The following is a 12,214-nucleotide window of genomic DNA, read 5'->3' as shown; positions in this document are numbered from 1 at the left end:
ATGGCTAGACTGCATTTAGAGATGGGTCTTACAACCTTGGTGCCAGGGACTCAGTAAACTGAAATCGTTTTTGTACAGTTCAGTTAAAATTGACAACTTATATTTTGTTTTGTATGTGTTTTAGACCAAGTGGTACGGAGGGTCGGCCAGGATCACCAAGTTCGCTAGATGGCGACAGTCGACTTGAGGAGGATGGTCAGCAACAACCAGTTACTGGCATTGGTAAACTTTTTTATCTATCTATATACAGTAAAATAAATCTTATTCAAGCATTGATGGCTCAAGTTCAAGGACTGGTGCGATCAGTTTGTGTGGTCTCTGGTCATTTTCATTGTAACCTGTTTGGATAGCTCTAAACCCCAGATAACTTGAGCATTTTGCCCTTCCCTTGTGACTGAGCAATCAATGTTTTGCTGTAGTTATACTATTACGTTAATTATTCCCTATCCCTATTAATTTTTAGCTCGACTACTCGAAGAATAAGTAGAGCTATCCTACTCACCACGGCGTCGGCGTCAGCTTCACACCTTGGTTAAGTTTTTCGTACCAGTCCATATTTTGACAAAGTCTTTTGAGATAAAGCTTCGAAACTTTCAACACTTGTTTACCATCACCATGGCCAGTTATAGGCAAGAGCACATAACTCCATCAAGGATTTTGGCTGAATTATGGCCCCTTTTGACTTAGAAATCATGGTTAAGTTTTTTGTACCAGTTCATATTTTGACAAAGTCTTTTAAGATAAAGCTTTGAAACTTTCAACACTTGTTTACCATCACCATGGCCAGTTATAGGCAAGAGTACATAACTCCGTCAAGGATTTTGGCTGAATTGTGGCCCCTTTTGACCTAGAAATCTTGGTTAAGTTTTTCGTACCAGTTCGTATTTTGACAAAGTCTTTTGAGATAAAGCTTTGAAACTTTCAACACTTGTTTACCATCACCATGTCCAGTTATAGGCAAGAGCACATAACTCCATCAAGGATTTTGGCTGAATTATGGCCCCTTTTGACTTAGAAATCTTGGTAAATATTTCGTACCAGTTCAAATATTTTGACAAAGTCTTTTAAGATAAAGCTTTGAAACTTTCAACACCTGTTTACCATCACCATATCCAGTTATAGGCAAGAGTACATAACTCCATCAAGGATTTTGGCTGAATTATGGCCCTTTTTGGACTTAGAAATTGGTTCTGTTTTCATACAAGTCCATGTTTTGTAAAAACTATTTGACATATGGCTTTTAAACTTTGAACACTTGTTTATCCTTATGATTTCCATTTGTAGGCAAGAGTACATAACTATTTTGACTGAATTATGGACCTTTTTGGACTTTGAAATTGGTTCATACATTGCCATTTAGTGCAAGACTTATCGAAATCAAAGAAATACAGGAACATTGTTTGTCTAATCTATTTATTTCTTTTGTCTGAATATCTGTGGAAATATGTTGACCCCATTCTTCAATCAATTCTTCGAATAGTCGAGCGCGCTGTCATCAGACAGCTCTTGTTTTGACTACCGTAATGATGGAAAAAGATGATACTAAAACATCGCACTAAACAAGTTCTCAAAACGTCTTAACCCGTCCTAAAAAATCGTAAAACAGGCTGCCTGGTCAAGTTTAAGTTAAGTAAGCTTTTCTCAAAAACTATCAAAGCTATTGCTTTGAAACTTGCAACACTTGTTTACCATCAATAGATGACTCTGTACAGCAAGAAAGGTAACTCCATCCTGCTTTTTGCAAGAATTATAGCCCCTTTTGGACTTAGAAAATATCAGATTTCTTGGTTAAGTTTTATGTTTAGGTCAACTTTTCTCATAGACTATCAAAGCTATCACTTTGAAACTTGCAACACTTGTTCACCATCAAAAGCTGACACTGTACAGCAAGAACATAACTCCATCCTCAATTTTGCAAGAATTATGGCCCTTTTTGGACTTAGAAAATCAGATTTCTTGGTTAAGTTTTGTGTTTAGGTCAGCTTAAAGGTCAAAGTTATTGCTTGAAACTTGGAGAAGTAATATTCGCCATTAAAAGCTGACTCTGCACAGCAAGTACTGTAATTCTACATTGCTTTTTGCAAGAATTATGGCCCCTTTTGGACTTAGAAAATCATGGGTAGGACAATATTTCTATTATACAGAGACGAAAAAATCAGATGAGCGTCAGCACCCGCACGGCGATGCTCTTGTATTATTTTTCTTTTGATTAACATTTTACAAGTGCTAAATAATTTAGGGTTCTATACCCATGTGGTCAAGGTCACTGACTTTGAATCATTTTCCCAAAACTGCAAGACTCACTTGTTATGTAGAATTTTTTTATCGTGGGGTTAATGCGGAAAGTAGACAAGTGCCTTCTTTATTCATATGCAGATGTCTCCTTTCTGCATTAACCCCACGTTATATGAGAAATATTTCCAGCTACTTTATAGAAGGTCAGTGTTTCTACCCAAGTGCCTTGCTCAGTGTGACTTTAAACCCAGCTAAAGAGGAATAAAAAAATTGTAATAAAAAAGTATAATCTTAGCCCATTTTGTGTCATTTCGCCTGAGTTAGTATTTGAAAATATCAAAATGTGTATTAAGTTTGTTTGTTGTATGTAAAATGTTTAATAGTAATAGTTGAAATTTAAATATTTTCTCAATTGTTTATGTCAAATAAATACAAATTTTCAGAAGTAAGACTGGGTTCTCCGATTAAATCAGACAGGAGCGTAAAAAGTTTCGCTTCTAACGATGATAGAAAACCTAAAATGGATGATCTGTTAAGTTGTAAGTTGTGGTTGGCTATGGCGTGCTGTGATGTATGTGACTGTAGGCTAATTATGGACACTAGCACAATGTCAGTTTAATGTTGTGTTGTGATATTTGTATGCAGTAATCGCTTTTACGTGTATATAGATGTTGCGCCAAATAACTTACTCACTGCAGGCACCGGTTCAGTGTAATTTTGGTGTCACATGTCACTCATATATATCAGCTGTTCTGTATAAAAGGTACTAAAAGGGGTTGTGAAGAGTGATGTTATATTAACTTTATAAAATAACAATAATAATAATATTAATAATAAAAATAATAATACCATAATAATTATAACAAAAAAGAAATAATGAAAATAATAACAATATTAATAATAGAAATAGTGATAACGTAGTAGTAATAATAATAGTAACAATAATAATTATAATAATAATATTAATAATAAATTAATAATAACGTAGTTATAATAATGATAATAATAATAATAATAATAATAATAATAAAGAAAAATGTTTCTGTTGAAGCATTTAATATCTATGGGGCATTAAGATTTATGGATTTTCAGGTTGCGCCAACACAAAGTAATATCTGTATGGAATGATAAAATTTGTCTTTAACCTTTAGCCTGCTGGCGATAAGTGATTCTGCCTTTGCTGTGCAGGCTGATCATGGTCAGCACTGTTCTCTATTCAGTCAGTAAATTTTCAGTCAACACCACTTTGAATAATAAGTGGTACTGCCCAAATTAAATGACGAACCAGTTTACTGAAGTTCAGTAATTTCCAGAAATGATTTCACGGTAACGTAGTCACCAGTATGAAAGCAGACATATATAAGACACATATGAACCATTCCAAACCTTCTCGCCATATTTATCTATACAAAAACGTGTTACTTTGGTGATTTAACCCTTACCCTGCTGAATTTTTAAAAAGACCTTGTCAGTCTTTCAATTTGGACAGTACTATTAACTGTTAAAAGGGGTGCTTACCAAAAAGATACTGACTGAATGCCAAACAGTGCATATATTGATCAGACTGCATAGATGTGCAGGCTGATCATGATCTACACTGGTTGGAAAAGCAGAATTAATCATGTCTAGGGTGATAGGGTTAATATTTCAGCATAATTGTAAATCGTTAACTTGAATGTATGTTATGTCTGTAAACCTACATACATAAAAAGTTGTTGCAGCTGCAAGTGATCTTGTTAACACACTTATATTTACCTATAAAACACCCATTGAGAACAACAATATCAGCAAGTCTTTGGCTAGAATAGTTTCCATAACCATATGTGTGATATATCAACAAAAGTTATTTTGTGCAAAAGAGTTTTCAGATAGATAAACAAATACAAAGTTAATGGACAATTTCTGTAAGCTTGAAAATTGATTTAATTTAACATTTGTATTCGTGAAAATCTGTGGCTTTGATACAAACAGCTTTTTTAGTGGATAGAAATCTGTGGAGTTTTTAAATGTCAGAAATCAGAAATTTACATTTTTTGTTTGGTTTGAATTTCATAGATTGAAGAAATCACCAAATTCACTAAAATTAAACACCCATTTTCACTGTTTTCTGTTAAGTCAATCGATGTAAAATACTAATGTGCAAGGGAAGTAAGTCAATAATATACAGAAATTAGGCTTACTAAGTGTTACTTCCCTTAGTAATACTTGCAAAGGGGCACTACTCTTCAGACACTCAGTCAAAATTTATTGAAAATTAATCAGCTAAAGTGATCCAAATAATTTAAGTCAGCCTAACAAATTTTTGTGAACTATCAGTTAATCCATTTGTTTTAAACTAAAATTGCGTATTAATTAGTCAAAGAATGTAAAAAAATTATTAGAATCATATATGAATGACTGATTCACTTAGTTAAGTCAGACCTTTATTTCAGGAAAGAAGACTGTACTTAGATACAGATATTTTGTTGGTATATCATTTTTTTTTTTTACAAAGAGTCCATTACCAGGAGCAAAGTTTTAAAATCTTGTTATAGTATGCACAGGAGTGTGGCAGTTCATGCAGTCTATAATCTACTCTGATCACCACTTAAGCTTTTCCCCTACTGTTAAAAGTTGCAGAAATCAGTACAGTTAGTAAAGAATTTTTTTGCTCACCTGAGGATGAAGCACTCATGATAAGCATTTATGGTCATTGAATGACCATCCTCTGTAGTTTTCTTTATTTGGCTGTATGAAAATCATATCAAAAAATATTATCAGAAACTGCTGCCTAATGTTAGAGTAATTTTGGGTGACCCTCTATCAACTTTCTTCAGATTATTTTGGTTCGTTAAAAATCATGACCTCTGTCGAGTGCGGCTAGTTTTCTCTGTTTTGCTTTATGAAAAACTTAGAAAACTCCTCCTATGACACTACTGGCCCCTTGTTTAACGTCTTGATCAACATGAAAACTTTTATTGTTCTCATTTGCGCCTAGTTCAACATGGCAGTTTTTCAGCATGACCCCTTGTTCAGAAAAGCCCCTTGTTCAATGTGGCACATTGTTCATAATTAATGACCCTTTGTTCAACATGACCTCTTGTTCAAAAAAGCCCCTTGTTCAACATGGCACCTTGTTTAATATGGCCCCTAGTTCAACATGTTCCTTGCCAGCTTTTCTTGCATCTTTGAATCTTACATTTGTGAAACTTGTTGCAAAATTTGCCAGTTTCTACAGAAAAAAAGAAGAAAAAAAAACATTTATAAATATTTTCTGTGTATTCTAAAATTTTGTAACATAATTATGACATTAAATGTCTTAGTGGTGGTCAGGGTAAGGTGTCTGGCTTTCTGTTTGGGAGTTTTGTTTCGGATATAAAAAAGATGGCTTGCAATTTAGACCAGTATTTGTGAGTGTGAAGGAATTGGCTTAAACATAGATGCTTATGCAGCGATAGAATTAAATGCTTATCTTAAATTTGAAATTTAATTCAGCTTTTGACCTTTTACTTTGTTATGTATTTTTAAATAGCTGTGGTTGTTGGTAATTGCGGAATTGAAACAACTTTAACAGCAGTTTTAATAGAACGCTTAAATTTTATTTCTTGCTTTTTTTTTTGTTATTGTTATCTCATAGATTTGTCAGATGATTATGTCTCTCACCACACAGTGGTGTGGGAGACATATTGATTTACTCCTTTCTGTGTGTGCGTGTGTCTGTCTGTCTGTCACAAAGCTTGTCCGCACTCAAAGTCAAACATTTCTCATCTGATCTTCACCAAACTTGAACAAAATGTGTTTGACCATAAGACTTTGGCCAAGTTTGATAACTAGCCAAATTAACCCAGGCACTTTTGAATTATGGCCCTTGAATTACTGATTAGATCCAATCATCTAGGGCATGATTGGATCCACTCATCTAGCCCTTCCAGACAAACAAGGCAGTTGTTGGAGACATGCGCTTTTCTCAAAAGCATCTCCAGTTAAATATCTGTTTTAATAGTAAATATTATTAAATCTTTTGTTCTAGATTACCTCCCTTAATGGATCTGACAGCATAAGCACACATTCAGTGTTAAAAGTCATATTTTTATAACAATGTTAACATACATTTTCTCTCATGGGACTTTTATTTGACCTGACTTTGAATAAAATTGAAAATTTCTTGTGTGAGAGATGGAGCAAAAATTTCCCAATAATAGAATTTGTTCAGACTTTGTATATGCAAAACCAGTCATATGTCACCATGCTTGTTTAGGAGTTATCTGCCCTTAAAACTGGATTTTTCTTCAAATTTGCATATTCAACTCATGAACGGGCATGGTGACCTTCAATTTTTTTTTCATAATTCTGTTTCTAAAATGACACTGTGTTCATAAATAAAAGTTTGAACAAATTCTATTATTGGGAAACCTTTTACAAAAAAACTGCCGCAACCATTGTTTAAAGCATTATGTAACTTTATTTGACTAATGTATGTGACAAATTCAGTTATATGAAATTAATTTCTGTAAACAAAAGTAAATTTTCAAATTCCCAATTATACCATTTGGAAGAACTGTTACTATAACTAAACTGTCTGCATAGTTAAATCATACTCCTTTTAAGCATGTTTATTTATTTTTAGCTCGATCAGGAATGTCTATACCGGAAGAGAAGGAAGAAAAAGGAGACATAGATAAACAACATGGTGCTTTTGAAGATTACTCAAAGGTAAGCAACTCTTGTTATTCTGATAATCCAGGGTAGGCAACTCTTGATATTCGGATAATTCAAGGTGAGCAACTCTTTAAAGTCTTTGAACTCCTTTTAAACAAAAATACTGGGTAAACAAGTATTTGTGATTTGATGATTATTTTTAGCTCACCTGAGCCAAAGGCTCATGGTGAGCTTTTGTGACCGCTCAATGTCCGTCGTGAATCGTCCGTCGTGCGTCCATCGACATTTTCTTAAAAATCTTCTTCTTGAAAACCACTGGGCAGAATTACACCAAACTTCAAATGAATGATCCTTAGGTGGTCCCCTTTTAAAATGGTTCAAAGAATTAAATTCCATGCAGAACTCTGGTTGCCATGGCAACCGAAAGGAAAAACTTTAAAAATCTTCTTGTCCAAAACTGGAAGGCATAGAGCCTTGATATTTGGCCTGTGACATCATCTTATGGTCATCTATCAACATTGTTCAAATTGTGCCCCTGGGGTGAAAAGAGGCCCTGCCCTGGGGGTCACAAGTTTTACATAGACTTATATAGGAAAAGACTTTGAAAATCTTCTTGTCTAGAGCCACATGACCTAGGCCTTTGATATTTTGTATGTAGCATCGCCTTGTGGTCCTCTACCAAAATTATTCAAATTATGTCCCTGGGATGAAAAGAGGCCCTGACCAGGGGGGTCTCAAGGTTTACATAAGACTTACATAGGAAAAATACTTTAAAAATCTCAATGCCTGAAACTGCACGGCCTAGGCTTTTGATATTTGGTATGTTGCCTTTCCTAGAGTTTCTCTACCAAAATTGTTCAAATTATGCCCATTGGGTGAAAAGAGGCCCTGCCCTGGGGGTAACAGATTTAACATAGACTTATATAGGAAAAAAAATAAAAATCCTCTTGTCTGAAATTTCAAGGCCTAGGCCTTTGATATTTGGTATGTGTCATTGCCTGGTGGATCTCTACCAAGTTTGTTCAAATTATACCCTAGGGGTGAAAATAGGCTCCGCTCTGGGGGGTCACTTGTTATAATTATGGGTTATATAGGAAAAAATACTTCAAAAATTATCAGATCATATTTCCTAGACTGTTTAATTATAATTACCTGATGACACCAAGTGATAAGGGATCACTTGACTGTGACCTTGACCTACTGACCTACTTTCTTGATTTTTAAGATACAGCCTTGAAATTTGGATGGTGTGTACAGTTTTGCACACTGATCTTAAAACTGACTTTCATTTACCATGAATGTGACCTACTGACCTACCTTCTTAATATTTTAGCATTTTATTATTATTATTATACCAGATTTATAGCATCAGTTTGCCATTTGAAACATGTGACACATATTACTCAGGTGAGCAATCCAGGGTCATCATGACCCTCTTGTTATTATTCTAGACCTGTTAAGCAAGTTAATAAACCTCTACAGTGCAACAACCTCAATAAAAACACATATATCAGTCTTTCTTATAGTGTTTTCGCTGCAGATTTTGGTTTGTAGTTATAATATGGGACATAACGAAGCGGAAAATTTCCATATTCATGTTAAAATCTTATCATTTTATATTAGCTATTACCCAAAATATATCTATATTATCACATCAGCTATAGATCATAATATGCAGATTTCTGTCAACAAGTTTAAGGAGTTATATATTTACTTTGGTCAAATTTGCCCACTTAACTACTCTTGAATATAGCTGAGCCATAAAAATCTGTGACTTGACAAAGTAAGCCAGTCCGGCAGTGTTAATTCTTTTTGTAGATTTTATTTGCTTATTCTTATGACATGCAAGTTATTTTTATCTGAGAGGACGTAGAAACAAAAATGTTAATTTACTTATACTTTACCATTTTACATTTATTATACATGTCTTTGACTATGATTGTGACAGAGGAATCTAAATAAAGATGTAGATATGAGAGAAGAATCTAAGAAAAGTTGTTGCTATAGTAGTTGAATCTAAGTGAAGTTATAGCTATGGGAATGGAATCTAGGTGAAGTTATAGCTATGGGAGTGGAATCTAGGTGAAGATATAGCTATGGGAGTGGAATCTAATTGAAGTTATAGCTATGGGGGTGGAATCTAGGTGAAGTTATAGCTATGGGAAATGGAATCTAGGGGAAGTTATAGCTATGGGATGGAATCTAAGTGAAGTTAGCTATGAGTGGAATCTAAGTGAAGTTATAGCTATGATGGAATCTAAGTGAAGTTATAGCTATGGGAGTGGAATCTAGGTGAAGTTATAGCTATGGGAGTGGAATCTAGGTGAAGTTATAGCTATGGGAGTGGAATCTAGGTGAAGTTATAGCTATGGGAGTGGAATCTAGGTGAAGTTATAGCTATGGAAGTGAAATCTAAGTGAAGTTATAGCTATGGGAGTGGAATCTTAGTGAAGTTATGAATCTAAATGAAGTTATGAGAGAGAACTCTTAGTAAAGCTATAGCTATGAGAGAGGGAGGAATTTAAATAAAGTTGTAGTCTACGATATGACAGTGGAATTTAAGTAAAGTTACAGCTATGTCAGCCTATGTGACAGGAATCTAAGGAAAGTTAAATCTATGAGAGGGAAATCTGAGTAAAGTTATAGTAATGGGAGAGGAATCTAAGTAAATTTACATTTATGAGAGAGGAATCTTAGTAAAGTGATAGCTATGAGAGAGAAATCTGAATAATGTTATTGCAGTAAGAGAGGAATCTAGATATACTGTGAAATCTTTAGTAAGTAGATATTAGAGAGGAAATTAAGTAAAGTTATAGCAATAGGAGTTGACATCTAAGTAAAGTTAAAGCTATGACAGTGGAATCTAGGTAAAGTTATAGCTATGAAAATAGACTAAGTAAATTAGTAGTTATGAAAGTGAAATCTGAGTACAGTTATAGCTGTGAGAGAGTGGAATCTTAGTTAAACTGTTGTACTGAGAAAATAATCTAAGTAAAGTTATAGCTGTGAGTGTGATTTAAAAGTAAAGTTTATAATACAGTTATGAGAGTGGAAACGAAGTAAAACTATAGCTATGAGATTGGAATCTTAGTAAAGTTATAGTTATGAGAGATGAAGTTGAAGCTATAAGAGAGGAATATAAGTTAAAGCTATGAGAGAGAAACCTAAGTAAAGTTACAGTTATGAGTATAGTTATAGTTACGAGAGATGAATTAAGGTAAAGTTCTAGCTATGAGAGAGGAATTCAAGTAATGGCTATGGGAGGAAAATCTAAGTAAAGTTTTAGTTATGGGTATGGTTGTAGCTCTGAAAGATGGATCCATATAAAGTTTTAACTGTGAGAGACAATCTTAAGTTTATAGCTATGGGAGGAGAATCTAAAGTAACTGTTATAGTTTCAAGTAAAGCTATAGCTATTAGAAAGAAATTTAAATATAGTTATGGCTATGATAAAGGAGTCTGAATGAAGTTGTAGCTATGAGAGAGGAATCTAAATTATAGCTGTGTTTTAGCTACATAATTGGAAAGTAGTAAGATAAGAGTATTACTGGATTTTCTAAATTTATTAGGGCTTTTTCTATCAAACTGTGAATGTGCTTATGTCAAGGTGAAAGAATTGAAACTATAATCATTTCTTTAAAAAGACAATATGAACATATAATATCTGTATAACTATGTAAATATTGCATCTTGCTACTATTAAGGAAATTGATTGTTCTTAATATAGAACATTAAGGCAGGCAGTTTTTGTTTGTTCTTCTAAATCGGGATTGTTGGCAGCTTTAATCAATTCTCAGCTAAATTTGGAATATATTTTTTTTATTTGCAAATGAAAGTGTTTCAGAAAAGGAAAAAAATGTTGTATAACTCTGTTTCTCACAGTAATTGTTATTTACTATTCTGAATTCAATTGTCTCGCACCATTTCATAACACTATAGAGTAGTAAGCAATTCAGATATAAACATTTCTTATTCTGTTAAAAACTGTTTAGTGTGAAATTTATAAATGAAAATCTATTTCATTTCTGTTTATACTATACACAGTTTTGATTTATTAAGGCGGTATGTAGAAATAATTTAAATCGACAAAAGATGATAGGAAAATAATGACAGGATCCGTGTTTAAACGTTATTGAAATTTGAAAGTGCTGTATAAGAAAAGGGGGCTTGCTGATACTCATAATTATATCATATAAGTTTTATAGACGCACAATAGTGCCGCCTGAACATAAAGTGAAAAATTGATAATACATTTAATTGTATTTTTCTTTAATTGGAAATTGCTTCTCCGCAGATATTGATTACTGGGGTTATTCTGAATTATATGTTTAATTGACGGCGCTAATTTTGAATGTAAGTTAAACCTTTGTCAAGTTTACAATTACGAAAATGGAATTATTGTCAGCGGGCGACAGGTATGGAATCAATAAGGTACCACTGTCGCTGAATGTATTATTATGATATACAGATTATGTCGAGATGTTTGGAGACTTGAGTTTAATTGATTAACAAAAACATTAATATTGGAAAGTCACCTCAGTTAATTGACTTGTTGATGGGAATATAATATTTTTGATATCTGAGTATTTGTGTTTTTCAAACAAACAGAAAAAAAAAGAAAATATGTAAAAAAACTGAAAATATGTAAAAAAAACTGTTGGACGGCTGGATTTTAGTGAGATTCAATTATATATTTTAATAGCCGGTAAGTTATTTACTCTTTTATAGTGAAGGTTATTAAGTTTTGAAAGAGGCATTATTTCTGCAGCTGAAATACTTCATTAGTTTAACCTTTAGCCTGCTGGCTGCAAGTGATTCTGCCTTTGCGACCACTGTAGACCAAGGTCATGGTCTGCACTGTTTGCTATTCAGTCAGTAAATTTCAGAATAATAAATGGTACTGCCAAAATTGAATGATGGAACAGTCCATTCTAGAAATTTAGCAGGCTAAAGGTTAAAATGCATGAACCTCTGCATATGTATTGATGCATATAATATTTTTTTTTATTACACGTGCATCTGCACTTATCAGTGATATGTAGTTTAACCTGAGTAAAAATGAAAAAAATTGTCATTAATGAACTTCTTAATTTGGCAACAGACATTCATGAATGATGTTGTGCACCAGATATGAAATTTGCATGCCAGTATTCTATAGGTTATCAGATTTGTATAGATAAATATGCGCAAGTTCAGCAGTGGAAATAGAAGGAACGAATGTATATTTCTCGTCACAAAGCTTAATATAATCTTTTTATTACTTAAGCATCTGCTCGTCTTTGCATTACATAATTGGCATAAATTTCAGCGAAAACAAGTATCGGGCTTCCAGACCAGTATA

The 12,214-nt window shown here is 33.4% G+C and overlaps 1 protein-coding gene across 1 annotated transcript in view; it reads left to right on the top strand.

Annotated features, from left to right (window-relative positions):
• LOC123535376 (uncharacterized) overlaps positions 1–12,214 on the top strand; it is a 120,247-nt gene that overhangs the window by 54,107 nt on the left and 53,926 nt on the right. Inside the window, exons 7-9 of the mRNA XM_053518926.1 lie at positions 125–222; positions 2,679–2,774; positions 6,842–6,927. Of these exons, the coding sequence (XP_053374901.1) occupies positions 125–222; positions 2,679–2,774; positions 6,842–6,927 (280 nt within the window). The remainder of the gene's footprint in view (positions 1–124; positions 223–2,678; positions 2,775–6,841; positions 6,928–12,214) is intronic.

Source organism: Mercenaria mercenaria, chromosome 12, assembly GCF_021730395.1.
Source record: "Mercenaria mercenaria strain notata chromosome 12, MADL_Memer_1, whole genome shotgun sequence".
In the NCBI taxonomy this organism is placed as follows: domain Eukaryota; kingdom Metazoa; phylum Mollusca; class Bivalvia; order Venerida; family Veneridae; genus Mercenaria; species Mercenaria mercenaria.
The sequence above is the reverse complement of the archived record's forward strand: the minus strand, read 5'-3'. Positions and strand labels throughout refer to the sequence as shown.